The sequence below is a fragment of the Monodelphis domestica genome, chromosome 7, assembly GCF_027887165.1.
Source record: "Monodelphis domestica isolate mMonDom1 chromosome 7, mMonDom1.pri, whole genome shotgun sequence".
In the NCBI taxonomy this organism is placed as follows: domain Eukaryota; kingdom Metazoa; phylum Chordata; class Mammalia; order Didelphimorphia; family Didelphidae; genus Monodelphis; species Monodelphis domestica.
The window spans coordinates 100,221,027-100,240,528 of record NC_077233.1 but is presented as its reverse complement, the minus strand read 5'-3'; the positions used below and the strand labels follow the sequence as shown (position 1 = coordinate 100,240,528).

General features: G+C 40.6%; 1 protein-coding gene across 7 annotated transcripts in view; it reads right to left on the bottom strand.

Annotated features, from left to right (window-relative positions):
• Window positions 1–18,851: 18,851 nt before the first annotated feature.
• CARD19 (caspase recruitment domain family member 19) overlaps window positions 18,852–19,502 on the bottom strand; it is a 54,161-nt gene continuing 53,510 nt past the window's right edge. For all 7 annotated transcript variants that reach the window (XM_016424313.2, XM_016424311.2, XM_016424312.2 and 4 more), the window contains one exon: window positions 18,852–19,228. In XM_016424313.2, the coding sequence (XP_016279799.1) occupies window positions 19,113–19,228 (116 nt within the window). In that variant the 3' untranslated portion in view covers window positions 18,852–19,112. The remainder of the gene's footprint in view (window positions 19,229–19,502) is intronic.

Genomic DNA, 19,502 nt, shown 5'->3' with positions numbered 1-19,502 from the left:
GGGATGAGGAAGATGTTTACAGGATCCTAGGCATAGGGAACATTGACCGACCTGTGGAGGGAAAGTGGCCAGGGTTGGAATGGGGAAGCCCTGGGCAACTGAAGCATATGCCTGGACATGTGGCAAGGAGGAAGAAGGAAGAGGAGGAAGGTGTGCATGCACAGGTACCCACATTTACCTGAAGTGTGAGGATGGTGGATCCTGAAGGGACTTTGTGTAAGCAATGGAAGGTTAGTATGACAAGGCCATGTGTTTGGAGATTATGGAGATATTTTATCCGAGCTCAGTCCCCAACTTTTAACTGTTATTCCTGTTTCCTAGAGAGTGTATGTATGTGTCTGTGTCTGTGTATGGTATATTACCTCCTCTGTCTCTGCTCTGGTCTTTTCTTATCTCTATCTCTCTCTCCTCTTCTCTCTTTCATCTTTCCTCTTCTTTGCTCTTTTATTTTAGAATTAAATAAAACAAATATGTATTCTGTTTATTAATATACTGAATTATAATAGCAATAAGACCCTTGAAGAGTCTGAAGTAGATTAAATGTAACTGGAAAATATTTGACAAAATAACTAAATGTTCATTGAAGCATAGGTAATGTTACTTTTTTTTAAACCCTTACTTTCCATTTTAGAATCAATACTTTGTATTGGTTCCAAGACAGAAGACTGCTAAGGGCTAGGCAATGGGGGTTAAGTGACTTGTCCAGGGTCACACAGCTGGGAAGTATTTGAGGCCAGATTTGAACCCAGGACTTCCCATCTCTGGGCCTGACTCTTAATCCACTGAGCCACCCAACTGCCCCCTAAGTGCGTCCTTTTTGAGAACTAAGGGGAGGAGAAGATGTCAACTTTTCTGGTGCATTACCACCCTCACCCCACCAGGATCAGCATTTTGAGAGTGAACAAGGAGACTGTGGGCTGAAGAGAGAAATGCTCAGTCATAGGATCAGCTCTGGAAGCATCATTTCTTCTGCCTGTCAAAGGTGAATCATCTCCTCTTGGGGGGCTGGGATGGTCTGGGTGCTAGGGCTGTTTGGTCCTTTCAGTGGATTGAGGATTTTATGGAAACTCCCACCCCCACCCACATACATGTACAGCCAAGTTTCCATTGCACCCGATCCAAAGGAAAGGAGGGGGAAGCTATCCACATTCAGCTGAACCACAACAACTGAGCCTCTCAGTCCTGCCATCTCTTGATCTAATTATTTTTGTCCTGATCTTTTTTTGGTCAAAGTGGCTATTCCTGGTGATTAGATCAGAGATGAAACCAGAAGGGGCAACTCCAAGGGCCATCGGAGGGATCAGACCCAGTTGATGACCGGAATCTGAGGATCTCTGACCCCCTAGAGAGTGGGGCTCAGGTCCTTATGTAGTGTGGCATCAACAAATATGACTGTGGGCAACAGCTTTCATAGTGGAGGGAGGAGTTTTGATTCATTCAGATTGACTCAACAAGTATGACTCGTTGGGCCTGCTGTGCTAAGGAATGTCATCCCTGGGGTAGGAGGTGGCTATAGTACAAATTGTCTCTGTAAGACTCTTAATCTAGTGTCCAGGAACCAAACATGCCCACACCTAACTGATATACAGCAAAGTGTAATAATGGGCTTGGGAGGGGATGAGAAATTGGGGTGAGATGAGGGCAAATTAAGATGGTAAGGAAGGGGAAGAGATGGGGGGAGGATGAGAAAGAGGGAAGGGAATAAGCAACCCTTCCCAGAGCCCAGTTGAGCCCAGTTTTATCAGGCCAAGCACAAGATTCTCCATCCTAATATGTCCAGAATATTTTTTCCCCATCTGGGAAGACTGAGGGTATCTCCAAGGGCAAGAAGATCTGTGGGGGTTGTTTCAGGTGGCCTATAAACATCTCTGCCACTCTAAGGGTGGCATTCTAGGAGACCTTGAAAATCTGTTGGTCCCAAGTATTGGTCTCCAGATCCCCAGGGAGTAAACTGGGGAAGAAGAGGTAAGGGAAAAAGAATTTGGAATTGAACATAAAATAAAATTGAATAATAATCATTAAAAACCCCATAGAGAGTAAATAGTGATATTCAAGAAAAGAGACATTAGGGGGAAGCAGAGATCTTAGAATTTAGTATTAGAATTAGAAATTAAATAAATGCCAATGAAGAGGTTAAAATGTCCCTACTTGCAGATGATATGGTGAAAAAATTTAGGAGACTCAAAGACAGCATAAGATAACCAAAAGAGAAACAAAGGACTTTAAGAAAGATAGGATAGTGCCACTTGCATTTTATATGAAGCAAGGTAATATAGCAGAATTAGCACTGGAGATGGGAGAGCTGGGTCTTAATTGTGGCCCTGATATTATTTGCATGGTCTCAAGGAACACACTAGACCTAGTGAGTCTTGGTTTTCCAATTTGTAAACTGGAGATGAAAACACATATACTACCTACCTCTTTTGTATAGATGTGAATTATTACTATCATATACCATTAAAGATCAAGAGGAGAAACATTATTTTTGATGATAAATCCCATCAAATATCTAAGTATCAATCTGTCAGAACATGTGTAAAATCTATGAAATATAATGACATTTTCAGAGCAGCTTTGATAGACACTAAAAACAATTAACCTCTGAAATAGATGATCCCTATAGCAAGATGCCACTATTTACCAAATCAATTTGTAAACTTAATGTAATGCTAAACAAAATACCAGTGGGTTACTTTTTCTTTTTATTCTGAACTTAACAAACATACAATAAAATAGGCATTTTTTTTAAATATACAGAGTTGGACAGAAGGAAATAGAACACAAAAATGCAGCTTTCTACTCAATAACCTTGCTTTAAAGAAATCATACCAAAACATGTACCTTTCAAAGCTGTCCTGCTTATCTATGCTTCTTTCTGAGCTTTCTTCTATTCTCAGATCTTAAAAAGAAGACACCCCCCATAGCCCTCTTTTCTCTCTTTTCCTTTTTTTGGGGGGACAGAATGAGGAGGCTATCCTCTTCCCCTCCTTTTCCATCACCAATGAAAAAAAGAAAAAACCTTCGTTACAAATATACTTAATGGAGGATTGCTCCATGTGCAGAGTGCCGCAGATGAAACCTCCTAGGTTGCCACAGGCTGGGGTCCAACCTCGCTTGTGACTCCAGGGGGTTCTTGGTAGGTGTGGCAGATAGAGGGAAATGAGAGATGGAAGGCAACTCTGTGTATATGTTTCTGCCTGGGGCATGCTCTGCTTCTCCATGCCCAGATTTAGCCTTTATTTTTAATACCCATTTTCTTGGCACACAGTTGCATTATTCAACATACATGTTCGAGTAAAGATAATTGGATATGTGATACATTAACTTTTAACAAATTATTTTATTAACATTCTGAGATCATTCTATACATTTGTATGGTAACTATTGATTTTGATAGGAAACACAAAGGTTCTACACAAGATAAATGATTTTGTTACAGGTGGCTTAATTTTCTCATTAACCTGTGAGGAGCTTTGAGCTTACAGACAATCAAGGAAAATCACTTAATACCTTTAATGAAAATAGATAATCAATCAGAAATTCTAGAGACAATTCAACAATCATAGCAGTGAGGTTGAGAGATCAGAGAGGTATTGAGAACACAATTCAGATTTAATGTTAGGCTGATCATTTTTCAGGGTTTGTTAGGGAGTTTTTCAAGGAGGGTTCTGGTTGGTAGAGTCAAGTCACTGAGGCTTGATGAAGCATGGTGTACCAAAGCATTTTGTATAGGTCTTTATGATCGATTTATGTACTGGCTTTAGGAGAATGTTTCTCTATAGCGGAGTAGGGGATTTTCTGGGCTTGGATTGTGGGCATAGCTTTTGCTGGGAATTATGTACCTAAGCAAAAGTTAACCCATAATGGTCTTTTGGGTTTGGATTTGAGAATCTGATCTTTTGGTGATATTTTGGAAAAATAGTGTGCAAACATTTTGTTCTTATATTACTTTATCTGAGACTAGGGAGGAGATAACAATCATGTCAATTCCATTAGTGAGGGATGTTGATGAGAGAAGTCATACAAAGGGGGCTAAGTGGGCAAGTCTATCCTGCCAAAAGGCCACTTTGTGACCTCGTAGTGTCCACGAGTGATCTTGTCAAGACATTGTGGCCAGATGGCTTCCAGCACTAGGTGAAGGGAGCAGGGCCTCCTGGATTAAAAAAGTTTGGAGTGTGCTTTGGTATTCTGGAATTCCAGAGCTTGGGTTCTAGAGCCAGTGTAACATCAGTGCCCTAAGGAATAAGGAGAGATCTTTGGGAGTATATTTTCAAACTAGATCCTTGGAAACTGGGATGAGTCTTCATTCAGTAGTCATGCTGAGTCTAGACATGAATTTGGTAGGATCACAGCCCTGAGGTGTTGGGAGAAAATGGTTTGGTTTTCTTTCTGGTTTTTTTGTTCTTCTGTATTTTTGAAGCAAATATCTCTTTGTAAAAGATACACCATATTGAGTGGTTAAATGGAATTGGAGCAGAGTAAACAGGAATAAGAAAACAAATATACATAATGACTATATCAATGTGAATGGAAAGAACAGCCCACTCATATGTCAAAAATGAGTGTTGCAAAATTATAAAGAACAAACATGGCCCAAAAGATGAGAAATGAGAAGACACTTCAATCAATCCTTTTAATAGAGATGGGAGGTTCATGAATGTTGCACATGACATATATTTTCAGACTTTTTTGATGCATTGATCAATGCTGATTTTTTCTTCTTTTTCCTTTTTTTTCCCTTTGTCTTAAAAAATGCTATTTATTATATGAGATCGCTTCTGGGGGAAGAGTAGGCAGGAATACTGAAGGAAATTGTGGTAATGCAAAAAACAAGACAGTTCTGGGCCCGAGTTCAAAACAAGCCTCAAACACTTACTTGGCAGTGTGACTATGGGCAAGTCACTTAACTCTATCTTTGTTTCCTCATCTATAAAATGAGCTGAAGAAAAAAATGGCAAACCACTCCAATATCTTTGCCAAGGAAACCTCAGATGGGATCTCAAAGAGTCAGACAGGACTGGAAACAACTGAACAACAGCAAAAAACAGAAGACATCCATAGAAACTTTTTGAGAATAAGTAAATAAAAGGAATTAAGACATTAGTCATTGGTTCCTTAACATTATGTGTTGGGGGAGGAGGAGTGTACCTAGCCAGTGAGAGCTTGAGCTGATGGCAGTAGGAGACAAATCCCTCAGGGTATCCTAGGACTCTGAAGGGCCAATGTAGCAGGCTGGCTCTGGGAGAGTATTCCAGAATAAACTCACTGCAGATACACAATCTAACAATGCAAATCCCCACATGTGGATGAATTTCTTTCCAGGACTGGAAGCAATGATAATAACATTTATGTAAAAATCTAAAGGTTTGTTTTATTGGAAAGGATCAAGAAAAAAGAAAAGTTGATACAGAGGGTCTAGAATATGGTTTTTCTGAAAATTTTAAAAAAACTTTGAAAAGTGTCTATTTTACATTTCATTTCCAAATATATCCCTCTCTTCTCCTTCTACCCATGGAGCCATCCCCTACTTGAAAGCCCTTTTTTCTAGGTTACCAAGTACTTTAGAGACATCATTCCATTTTGCTCTCACAATAGCCTTGTGAAATAGACATTATAGTTATTATTCTCATTTTAGAGATGAGGAAAGAGTCAGAGAGGTTATAGGATTTATTTATGATCACATATTAAGTGTCATAAGCAGGATTTGAATTCAGGTTTTGCTAACTGAGGCTTAACACTTTATTATTCTGTTGGGATTATTTTTATGTCTTTCTGGGATCACCCGTAAAAGGTTCATTAATATTTCCTGCCTTTGTGCACATAGTTATTTTGCTCAGCTATATGTATACTAGATAGAGGTATAACAACACATCCCAGTGGCCCAATGTGGCTAGGAGCATCCTTTCAAATGAAGGGGCCCCCATTCTGGTCTCAAGCACAGGCTGATTCAGGCCGAGGGGGAACCTGACCTCTGGAGAGTGGAATAAAGCTCTTTTATACAAGGTAGCATATGTGTAGGACAGACATTACAAAAATCATTTCACAAAGTAGAAAAGATTCATAAGCAGTCTGATGATAAAGACTTAAAGCATGATACAATAACCTATCACTCCTATCATATTCCCCTGGCAGGATGATGCTTAAAATATTAAAATAGGAGCATTTCCTGGAAATGTAGAATAGGCGTTTCTTTAGTTCTTCGCGGTCCAGACAACTTCTTCCAGGTCCATCTTCTGGTAAGGCAGGCCAGGGTTTGCTTGGGCTTGTCTTCCTGTTCATGGTCATCTCTTCTGAAGAAGATATACTTTTGGGAAACTTCTATTTCCATTCAGCTCCAACTAAGGGCCTCAGGAACTCCCAACTCTTCAGATTCACAAGTTTACCTCCAAAGCCAGAAACGCCCATTGCAGGATTACTATTTGGTCACCTATATTCACAAAAAAGCAACCCAAAGCAGAAAATGCAGTTAGGATCTTGCAATCTCCTTCAGTCTCATTTAGAGCTCAAATTCTACCTGTTCCAGGTTCCAGAGAGGAGAGGCACTCCTTTCCTGAGTTTTTTTTTTAAACAATGGAGGCAAGCATTAAAACTCCTTAAATTTCTCTCTTACCAGTTCATAATTCCATTGTCATTTCCAGGCTCATTATTGAAGTCTTCCAATCTCTGGAGTATTCTTATGTGCGGCCATTTCAGCCACACTGAATAATAAAGAAATTTATTAATTTATTAATAAAGAAATAATAAAGAAATTAAAACCACAGACCGCTGGGACTGCCAGTTCTTAGCCTAAACACACACACACATTTGAGACCTACAGTTTGTGACTAATGAACACGCCTGTAGGAGGACACACAGGCAGAATAGAATGATCAAAACCCCAGGGGGCAGCTTTTTGAGTGGACACTTGGCCTCTTGTTGTTCACTGGGCTTAGAGTCCAAGTAGCTCGAGCTGGGGAGGGCAGAAGACAGAGTGGAGCTATGAATGATTTGGTTTGTGTCACTTTGTAGAAAAACCCTTGAATCCCATTAATCTTCCTAAGTCACATAAGGACTAAACAGTGAGTTCCAGGAAGAACGGGGCAGTCTGAGAGCCCAGATCACAACAGTCAGAAAGATGGCATTTAAGTCTTAACAGAATAATGGCAGCAGCAGAGAACATTATGTCGCCGGAGTCAGGGAGAGCCGGACTCAAATCTGCCACTGACAATTACTCACTGGGTGACCAGGAGCAAGTTACCACCTGTGGAAGCTCTACTTTCCTCATCTGTCAGGGATACCTACTGGGAGGTAATACCTACCAGGACCATTGTGTGGTTTAAGTAAGATGTCTGTAAAATGGTTTGCAAAATGGAGAAGGGAACAAGCAGAATGGCCAAGGGCTCTTGCTAACCTTTTCTACTATCTACCTGGGGATAAAAGTACGGCAGGTATTTTTGTCCAAAGCCACCATCCCATTGTCACTACCCATTTCTCAGGAGAGAGTCCAGATCTAGATGGATTGCCTGTAACTGCCAAGCTCCATTAATAACCCCAACTTTCCTGCAGAACAAAGGCTCATCCTTTTAATGGTGACATTCTACTGGTTTTGCTCTATGGCAACAAGCCCCAGAATGAAGAATTGAAAATGAGCATCATACAGAGGGCAACAGAGAGGCACATAAAGAATGGGAGCAGGCTGCAACTTATAATCAGTGAGGAACTCTGAAAAAGATCAGAGGATGTCATCAAGGAAGTGTATGAGAAGAAAAGAAGATGGAGACAACTAGGTTTGTTCCCAAAATTCTTCTACTTGTCCGTGAACTTTTGTGAAGATGGGGTTAACTCTCCCCTGGCCCACTTTTAGATTTAATCACCAGAAGGGTATACACCCCACTTATCCTTAAGTATGGGGAGGTCTGTGACCCACGTGTGCGATAGTGGGTACAAATCAAAAATGACTGACTTCCCCCCAGGCAGTCCTAAGCAAAGCTAAAGCTGCAATTGGTCCACATAAAGTGGAAGGAAGGTACAGGAATTGAAAAAAGGAAGGGTCTTTAAAAGTGGGAGAAACTTCCTGTGAGGAGCTCTTTGGCCTTCGAACTTGGCCTTGAAGGAGCTCTGGCTTGGGACCTTGGACTGCTCTTGGATCTTCCTCTAGGACTACCATGTGGGTGAGCGAAAAGGCTGACTCCTTTTCCTGGCTTTTCTGGAGGTACTAGCCTCCAAAGAGGCCCCTCATCTTGGAGGAGGCCTGGTGGCTAGAACCCTTGTTTAATTTACCTCTGGGCCCCCTGCCTGGTTTGGAGAGGGTAGGAATAATTATCTACTCTCTCTCTCATTTCCTTACTTTCATTCTTTCTCATTTTGTAAATAAACTACCATAAAAAGTCATTCTGACTTGAGTAATATATTTTCAGTGACCACATTTTTATACATTTGGTTCAACCTTTAATTTTTAACACTTACACTCTGCTGTTATTTATCACTTCTACTTCACTGTTTCTGGCTTGCATTTTGGTAGTTTCTGATGTCAGTTAGAAATTTCTAGCTGCTTCATTGCTACCTACAGCTCTTTCCCATCTCTGGCGATATTTGCACCACTCTTCTTTCAGAACTATGTGGCTTCTCCTTTCCTAGGATCAAATAGTTACCCAAAAGCCAGCTAGTTGGCACAGTTGGCATAGGCACTGGGCCTGGAGTCAGGAAGATGTGAATTCAATCCAGCCTCAGAACTAGAGTGTGTGACCCTGGGTAAGTCACTTATGCCCTATTTGCCTCATCTTTATCTGTAAAATGGGGACACACTGGAGAAGGAAAAGACCAATCACTTTAGTATCTTTGCCAAGAAAACCTTATGGTCATAAAGAGTTGGACATAATTGAACAATCGACAGTAGGAAATTAAACTCATTTTATCACTAAAAATTAAAATAAAAAGGAGAGAAGATGGACTGGTTAAATGGTGATGACAAAGGATGATAGGTGAATAGTCAGAATTCTCCATTGGTACCACCATGATGTCAGGGTAAACTAAGGAAAGCCATAAGCAAGTCATATGATCCTCTTATGTTGAACTTTGGGAGTCACTGGACAAGATGAAAATGGGATGGTAAGGAATAGCTGGTTTTCCATCTGCATCTTTGAAGAGAACTTCTAAATTGATGGGATTTCAGATCTATATGCAGTTACTACTAATTAATGGTAATTTAAATCCTACTAATAGTTCATATTTATATTATGAAGAGGCTTAATTGATTGTTTGCCCTGAGGGAGCCAAGAACTCAGAAAATGTACATTCTAAAAACAGTGGGTCATGGCTGAAACTGGAAGGAAACAAGGTAGGGGTCTGGCTTGGCTGAACACATGGTGTTTCCATGATTCTCCTAAATACCTCATGCAAATTTATTTTCTAAATATGTCCAGCCTGATTTTGTTGACAACCATATAGATAAGCCTCCTCCCAATGATGGAGGCATGTAAGACAAGAAACCATGCCAGAGTCCATTAGCAAACACTAGCTTTAGGGCCAGTCACATTATGAGAGCTTTCACATTGATCTTTTTTTTTAATATTTTTTATTTTCCCAATTACATATCATCATTTTCAACATACGTTTTCCAAACTTATAAGATCCAAATTGTCTCCCTCCCCTCCTCCTGGAGATGATAAGCAATTTGTTCTGGGTTATACAGGTATTAGCATGCAAAACATACTTCTATTTGGGTCATAGTTGTAAGTGAATACTCAAAATAAAACCCAAACCCCCAAATAAAGACACAAATAAAGTGAAAAACCGTAGGCTTTGATCCGCATTCGTATCCCAACAATTCTTTCTCTGGAGGTGGATAGCATTCTTTGTCACAAGTCCCTCAAAGCTGTCCTGGATCACTGTATTGCCATGAATGGATATATATATATATATATATATATATATATATATATATATATACATATATATATATATGTATGTATGTATATATATATATTTATAGTTGATCATTGTACAGTATAGCTGTTACTGAGTACAATATTCTTTGGTTCTGCTTATTTCACTCTGTATCTGTTCATGAAGGTGACACTGAGCTTAGAAATATAGTCACAATTCTTTAGGTAAAATCAATTTCTGCCTTCTATTTCCAAACGAGATGGATTCTCTTATCAAAGGTCTACATAGCTAAACCCCAACAGAAGCCATAAGCCTTTTCAAGGGTCCTTCATCTAAGGCAGCCCATATCATAGGAAAGATTCAGTTGAGTATCAGGAATCCAGACACCTGCCTGATGGCCTCCCTTGGACGTGAGCTGGGAACTTGAGAGCAACCAAACAACCAAAGGAGTATCCTAATGACTGGATTGTTGAACTATAAGGAAGGGATGGAGGGGGAGCAGGAATAACTTGAAATTCACTCCAAACTAATGCACTGCAATAAAAAGAACTGGGAGAACAATTTATACTATAACAACAAGGTAAAAAAGAATTTTGGAAGACTTAAAAACCGATCATTGGGACAGTGAGGAGGCTCAGTAGATAGAGAACCAGAACCACATTTAAGCTATTCTCTATATGGGAGATCTGAGATCCAAGGGAAACAGAAAGGTATGGTAGAAGTAGATATTTTATATATAGATCAGAAAGGACCAAAGAAAGCTAATTAAGAAGTTTCCTCCTGCTGGCATTACCATATTGGAAACTGTGCTCCATGATTTCTTTACTTTTTTCAGGGCGAGTGGTTAGTAAGTGGTATTTTCTAGTATTCTGATGACCAGTAGAGCTTAGATCTGATCACATTCAGAGAAAAGTTATCAGGCCAATGCCAGGTATTTGTAGCTCGGCAATCATCTATGTTGTTTCTTTTTTGTTGTTATTTTTTGCAAAAATACTTTATTTTAAAATTTATTAAAATGTTTTAATACTTTTTTTTTTCAACTAACAAGCCTCTATACTCGTTCTCGTCTTTTCCCCTCTTCTTTACTGGAAAAAGCTTGTTCTTGTTCAATATTTTCATTCATGACCATGTTTGGGATTTTATTGGCTTTTCTTTGCCCTTTCTTTCTCTAGTTCATTTTACAGATGAGGAGACTGAGGCAGACCAGTTTAAGTGACTTGCCCAAGGTCACATAGCTAGTAAATATCTGAAGCCAGATTTGAATTTAGAAAAAGACTGATTTATCCCTGACTCCAGGTCTGGGACTCTCCACTGTACCACCTAGCTGTCATTTTTTCTGGGTGGGTTGTTAGGCTAAAATCTTGAAGGATCATGGATCTCACATAGGAGGCTTTGCAGTGCTTCTCTGGTTATAATCAGCACAGAGAAATCTGCAAACTGGAACATTTGGAAGAAATCACCGTCTCTAGTAGGGATTCCTGACCTTATCAGTTGTGGATCCCATTTGTCAAGCTGGAGAAGCCCAACTGACCCTTCTCACAGTTGCCTGTATTTATAATGGGAAGAAATGCTCAATTTTGGTGAGAGGAAGCGAAAATAATGATATTATCTGCCTCGTCTACCTTCAGTGTCCCAATGAAATCTATCTACCGACCCCTTGAGAGAGTCTGGAACCCTCAGTCTAAAGGGAAACCCTCATTAACTCAGACTGAGACCAATCTCCTCCCCAGTCATGAACAACTCGGGTAAGAAAGAGTATGCTTTACTATTTTAAGCCTAATATTAATGCTATGAGGAGCTTCACACAATGCTATTTCGGTCATTAAATTATCTTCACCCAAATGCCACAGAATATAAGCAGACACAGCAACTTAAGTGAGTAATTAATAAAGTCTTACACATACAGCACTTGAAGGTTTATAAAGCACTGTCCTTGGGACAGTGAGGTGGTGCAGTGGAAAGAGTTCTGGGTCTGAAATCAGAAAGACAGCCTCCCTGAGTTCAAATCCAGCCTTAGACACTTAGTTGCTGTGTGACCTTGGGCAAGTCACTTAACCCTGTTTGCCTCAGTTTCCTCATCTGTAAAATGAACTGGAGAAGGAAATGGCAAACCACTCTAGTATGTATCTCTGCCAAGAAAATCCCAAATGGGGTCATGAAGAGTCAGACATGACTGAAACAAATGAATAATAAAAACCCTGTAACAGCCTAGTGAAGTAAAGAACCCAAGTATTATCCCTGTTTTATAGCCGAGGAAACTGAGGCTTGGGGAGGATAGGTGCTTTGCTCATAGCCATTCTGCTATTGAGTGAATTTAATAGATTCTTCCTGATTAAAACTTTGGGTCTGAAGTTCCAAACTGGGCTTATGGCAGCACCGACCTAGAACAGAAGGTGACACTGGGGGAAGGCGACACTTGGAGTCAGGGAGAAATCTCCCCTCAAATACTAGCTGTGTGACCCTGATGAAGTCTCTGCACCTTTGTTTCTTCATCTTTAAAGTTGGTATCTTGGGGGGGGGGGCGGGCATCTGGGTGGCTCAGTGGATTGAGAGTCAGACCCAGAGATAGGAGGTCCTGGGTTCAAGTGTGTCCTCAGACACTTCCTAGCTGTGTGATCCTGGGCAAGTCACTGAACCTCCATTGCCTAGCCCTTACCACTCTTCTGCCTTGGAACCAATACCCAGTATTCATTCTAAGATGGAAGATAAAGGTTGATTAAAAAAAAATTGGTGTCTTGGACCCAAGTGGCTTATAAGCTGCCTTCTAGCTCTAAATTTGTGATCTTAGGAGAAGTAGCATAAAATAATGGAAAAAAAGTTGGGGCCAGAAGACACAGGTTTGAGCCCTGGCTGTGTCACTGCAAGAACTTGGGCAAGTCATTTTCCATCTCTGAGCCTCAGTTTCCATCTCTGTAACCTGGGGATAATAATGCTTGCACCACTTACCTCACAAGGCTATTGGAAGGCTTTGTGATACCTCAAGGCAATCTACAGGCATAAGCTAGAAATCAAATTTAGCTACAGAAATGTAAGCTATTATCATTCAGGTGGCTGGCTAGCCAATTAAAGGCTTTTCTATTTTCTAAAATGTGTTTTGATGAAGCCTGTATGTGCATGGTGGTAATTTGTCATTCCAGCCTAAGTACAAGGCGCTAATTATGTTTGCAAGGTCTGAGCAAAAAGAAATTATACTTCATTATGAAAAGAAAAATGGGCCTGTGGGCATTAAACCAGAGGTGGCTGAATAGGTTTAGCTGGGCACAAAGCATGCATTTAGAGCCTCCAACAATGTCCCTGTCTCCCAGGGTGCCGTGGCTGGCAGGTTTCCCTTCTCACCAGCCTTTCCTGTCCCTACCTGCCCCCTTTCTATCTCCCCTTTCTGTGTTGTTTCCCCCCATTAAACATGGGCTCCTTAAGCACAGAAACCATCCTGCTTGGCTGGTTTTGTACAAAGACTGGAGTTTACTAAGCACATTGCCTAATACATAGTAAGAACTTAATAAATGCTTTATTAATCAATCAGTAAACATTTATTTAGCATCTACTATGTACCGGACCCCCTGCTAAGTGCCAAGCAAAAGCCAGTCTTTGCCCTCAAGGAACTTACAATCTAGTGGGCGAGACAACATGCAAACAAGCCATGTATGGGATAAATAGGAAATAATTAACTGAGGGATGCACTGGAATTGCCAGGGGTTGGGGAAAGCTTCCAATAAAAAGAAAGGATCTTAGCTGGGACCTAACTGGGAGCTAGCGAGGTTAGGAGGCATTCTAGGGAGGAGTAGAGAGTTCTAGGCACGAGGGACAGCCAGGAAAAATGGCCTCGTTCTCTAATAACAAGCTGGACAAATGTGAGTGGCCTCTTCGAGCACTTTGATCTCACCAGATATCTTACAAAGAACAGCAAGGTGACGGCTGATGGGGATCTCACAAAAAGTTATTTATAAAATGCCATATAGGACCAAAAAGAGTCATATAGGTTAGAGGCGGGCTTCTCATCACTGTACTGAGTTGTCACCGTGTGCCAGACCTTAGAATGGCACAGCACAGGTTTTGGGCACAGGATCCTGACTCCCAGGGGCACAACAGGCTCCTCAGGGCTAGACTTCTAAAAGTGGGTGCTTCTTCAGCATTTGCCCTTGGTCTTTCCCTTTCTGTTTTATCTCCCCCTGGCAACCTCAATCATTCCTATGACTTCACCTATAGCAGCATTGTACAGTGGGAAGAGTGTTTGGAATTGGAGCCAGAGTAGGGATCCTGAGGCTTCCAGTTATGACCCTTGTGTGGCTTTAGGTAAGTCATTTAACCTCTCTGGGTCTCTGTTTCCCCAGCTGGAAAAAGAAGGGCTTGGATTTAGGTTCCTTTAAGGTCCTTTCCTGGACTACACCTGGACTAATCTACACCTGGACATATGCAGATGACTTCCATACCCATATTCTAGTTCTGATCTCTCTTCTGGGTTCTGGACTCAGATTTCCAACTGCCTGTAGGGTAATTCCATCTAGCGGTTACCCCAGTGCCTCACATTGAACATGCCACATGGAAGCCAGACATTATCTCTAGCTGCCAAACCTGCTCTTTTTCCTGACACTAATATTTGACATGAAGAAACTATCTTTTAGATTTGTATGAACTGGTACAGAATGAACTAAGCAAAAGTCTACAGAATGCCTATAACATTGTCAGTGACAAAGCTCATTAAAGGGAAGTCAAGCTGAGCAACTAGAAAACGTAATTGCTTTGGAGAGCAGATGATGAAACACCTTTGTCTTCTTGGCAGAGTGGCAGGGTGGAATGGAGGAGCCATTGCCAGGTCTCCTTTTGGAATCAGGTTTTTTGCTTAGCTGTTTTTCTTTGCTAGAAAAGAGGATCGATTGGAATAAGATGGAGAATATTTCCAGAAATGACTGATATAGAAATAAGCATCAATAAAAATGTATTTTTTAAATAACCATCTTTCAAATGTATAAAGAAACTCATTTGGGAACAGACAGGTGGTTCAGGTGGATTGGGAGCCAGGTTCAGAGACTTGAGGTCCTAGGTTCAAAAATGGCCAGAAACTTCCTAGCTCTATGACCTTAGGTAAGTCACAAACATTGTCTAGCTTTTACCATTCTTCTGCTTTAAAACCAATACCAACATACAGTATTGATGCTAAGATGGAAGGTGAGGGTTTTTAATTTAATTTAAATTTTTAAAATTTTATTTCATTAGTTAATTTAGAATATTTTTTCTAGTTATAAGATTCATGTTCTTTCCCTCCCCTCCCATCAATCCCCTCCCATAGCTAATGCACCATTCCAATGGGTTTTACATGTGTCATTGATCAAGACCTATTTCCATATTATTGATATTTTCACTAGGGTGATCATTTAGAGTCTACATCCCCAATCAAATAATCATATCCCCAATGACCCATGTGATCAAGGAAATATTTTTTTCTTCTGTGTTTTTACTTCCACTGTTCTTTCCCTGGATGTGGATACTGTTCTTAAGTCCCTCATAAGTCCCTCAGAATTGTCCTGGATCATTGCATTGTTGCTAGTAGAGAAGTCCATTACATTCCATTGTACCACAGTGTATCAGTCTTTGTGTACAATGTTCTCCTGGTTCTGTTCCTCTCACTCTGCATCAATTCCTGGAGGTTGTTCCAGTCTCCATGGAATTCCTCTACTTTATTATTCCTTTTAGCACAATAGTATTCCATCACCAACATATACCACAATTTGTTCAGCCATTCCCCAATTGAAGGGCATCCCCTCATTTCCCACTTTTTTGACACCACAAAGAGGGCAGCTATGAATATTCTTGTACATGTCTTTTTCCTTATTATCTCTTTGGGGTACAAACCCAGCACTGCTATGGCTGGATCAAAGGGCAGACAGTCTTTTAGCACCTTTTGGGCATAGTTCCAAATTGCCCTCCAGGATGGTTGGATCAATTCACAACTCCACCAGCAATGCATTAATGTCCCTACTTTGCCACATCCCCTCCAACATTTATTACTTTTCTTTGCTGTCATATTAGCCAATCTGCTAGATGTGAGGTGATACCTCAGAGTTGTTTTGATTTGCATTTCTCTGATTATAAGAGATTTAGAACACTTTTTCATGTGTTTTGATTTTTTATCTGAAAATTGCCTATTCATGTCCCTTGCCCATTTATCAATTGGAGAATGGCTTGATTTTTTTGTACAATTCATTTAGTTCCTTATAAATTAATTAGACCTTTGTCAGAGGTTTTTGTTATAAAGATTTTTTTCCCAATTTGTTGTCTTTTTTGTTGTTGTTGTTGCTGCCCTTCTAATTTTGGTTGCAATGGTTTTGTTTGTACAAAACCTTTTTAATTTAATATAATCAAAATTATTTATCTTACATTTTGTAATTTTTTCTAACACTTGCTTGGTCTTAAAATCTTTCCTTTCCCAAAGATCTGACAAGTATACTATTCTGTGTTCCCCTAGTTTACTTACAGTTTCCTTCTTTATATTCGTCATTCACCCATTCTGAATTTATCTTGGTGTTGGGTGTGAGGTGTTGATCCAAACCTAATCTCTCCCACACTGTTTTCTAATTTTCCCAGCAGTTTTTGTCAAATAGTGGGTTTTGGTCCCAAAAGCTGGGGTCTTTGGGTTTGTCATAGACTGTCTTGCTGAGGTCACTTACCCCGAGTCTATTCCACTGATCCTCCCTTCTGTCTCTTAGCCAGTACCATACTGTTTTGATGATCACTGCTTTATAGTACATTTTGAGATCTGGTACTGCCAGGCCACCTTCCTTCACATTTTTTTTCATTATTTCCTTTGATATTCTTGATCTTTTGTTCTTCCAAATGAACTTTGTTATGGTTTTTTTCTAATTCAGTAAAAAAGTTTCTTGGTAGTTCAATGGGTATGGCACTAAATAAGTAAATAAGTTTGGATAGGATTGTCATTTTTATTATGTTAGCTCATTCTAAGGGTTTTTTATTTTAAAAGGGAGAAAGAAGGGAAAGAAGAGAGGAAGAGAGGAAGAAAGGAAAAGGAAAGAAAGGGGGAAAAGGAAGGAAGAAGGAAGAAAGAGAAAGAAGGAAGAAATGAAGAAAAAGAAAAAAAGAAAGAGGAAGGAAGAAGGAAAGAGGAAGAAAGGAGGAAAGAAGATTTATTTGAGGAGAGAAGTAATAATTTCCATAATTTTAACCAAGTGATTTTACTTTGGCCTCCAGATTTTGGAGGTCTCAGGCTCAAATTCATGAGATTAGCAGATAATGGGCTCAGTTCCTCACTTCTCTTTGCATATACATATAAGACTAACAACAACAAAGATGGTGATAACATGCAAATAAAAGTACTGTACCTTGAAAGTCGCGAAGCCCAGAAACCAAGGTTGTCTGAACTTCATGTGCCTCCCAGGAGCATGTTTAGAATAACTCGTTGAGTTGCAAAAAATCTCCATAGGCCACCAGGTGGCAGTCTAAGACCAAGCTGTTCTAACCCCCTTGTCCTATGCGGGCTCCCAGGGTTCAGTGCAGTGATTGTTTTGCTCCCTACAAATTGAGCAGGCTCAGTTTACGACGGGGCAGTTCCTGTTCCCTACATGCCTGCAGGTTCACTCTGTAGTGGGATAAGCCCTTTCCCTCTCCCCAGTACAGGTTGCCTCCCTGGCTCTCTGCCTCGAGACTAAATAACCGTAACTCGTAAATCTCTCAGTGAGGCTGGTCTCCATCCCTGTCAGTGTGAGCAGAAAGGATAACTCGATCACGAGTGAAGTAAAATACATTTACGGAACGAAATTAAAAATGAAAGTAGGCACGTACGTCTCAGGGCTTGAGCCAACAGCCAACGCTGTTATCTTGAACCTTCCCCTTCTCAGTTCTGCCATCTGTTAGACGAACATCTCTGAGCGGGTTTGATCTCTGAGACCGGGCAGAGATGTGGAGGCTTGCTGGCTGCATCACTGTCGGGTTTCCGGGGTCTCTCACTTCAGGATCACGGATCACCCATTTTTTTATTGGGGGAGCATCCACTTCCTGGCCCATTGCCTGCTGAAACCTGCGATCCAATGCAACTGTAAGCTGATTGCTGCCGCTTCTGAGGTCAGTGCCATCTTACCCAGAGACCACGTCAAAGACCGGGAACATGGAAGGGTGTCTGCTGCTCCACACCTTCTCTCGGGTACCTGCATGGTTCAATATTGCTGCCAGACGGATGGGGTGGGGAGCGGGATGGGCGATTTCCAGGCAAACAAAAGAGTATCGGACTCCTGAGGGTACTCATAAGTAGTCAAACACTGCCTTTTGGTTTAAAATTCTTTTTTTTTTAGCCCTTACCTTCCATCTTAGAATCAATACTGAGTATTGGTTCCAAGGCCGAAGAATGGTAGGGGCTAAGCAATGGGGGTCAAGTGACTTGCCTAGGGTCACACAGTTAGGAAGTGTCTGAGGTCATATTTGAACCCAGAACCTTCTGCCCCCAAGCCTGTCTTCTCCATCCACGGAGCCACCCAGCTGCCCCCTTGTTTAAAATTCTTAATGAGCTTGCACCCTCTCAGGACTCTCCAACTTTATAAGTTAATCACTTTTCTCATGAATCCCCACCACTTCTTCCATCTTTCCTCCACATCTACAAAAAAGGAAGGGGAAAACAGTGAGCAGATGAAGCAGACGCTGGTGTAGATGGAGCTTAAAATAGCACTGGAGGGTTCACAAAGTCACTTAACTCCCATTGCCTAGCCCTTACCACTCTTCTGCCTTGGAAATGAAACTTAGTATTGATTGTAAGACAGAATGTAAGTGTTTTTTAAAAAACAGAAAGAAAATAATTTCAAGGAGGACAGTTGGGACTTCTTTGAAGTATCCATGCAAACACTTGTAAGAAACAATTTCTTACCATTAGGAAACTTTTACAGCATCTTCAAGGGAAAGATGAATACATGATAAAAAAAGACAGTTAAGACACACTTCCATATAAAATTTTGTATATTGGGTATAGTCAGATAGACTCTAAGGCATGGGTTAAAAGTGATTTTTATTGAAGTTATAAATATTTAAAAATTAGCAATTAAAAAAATAAATGATCTGCTCCCACCAACAAAGCAGGGAATACAGGGCTGACTCTTGGAATACACCCGCAATGATACAGTCACTGCTGAAGCAAGGCCAGGCCAGGCAATCTTTGGTATAGGAACTTCGTATATGCTGTGTAGATGTATATACTCCACCAGAGAGCAGGAGATGAGAAGACAAAGAAGATGGAGAGAAACACATTTGGTTCATGGTTCTCTGAAGCTTTTTTCCAAGTAGGCTAACAAATAATGACTGACGTGTTTCCCAATGATTATGGGAGAGAATCCTATCACTCTTCTGGCTCCCCTGAAAACTCTGGGATCTGAAAGAAAAGACAGGAGTAGGGGAAGAAAAGAGAGCATGTCAAGGGCAAAACCTCCCAAATGATGCCTCTCAGAGAAAATCTTTGAAAAAGTCTATTAAACAATTATGATAGCCATTTTCCATTGGGCTATGTTATATTCTGCATCTGTTCTTTTTATCTTTGTTTCCTGAACAAAAATCATTCATTCATTCTAGATGAATGGCTCCCACTTGCCAGGGATTCATTGTACCCCCAGTGCCTCAATCCCAAATCTCTTGTGATCAAACATGAG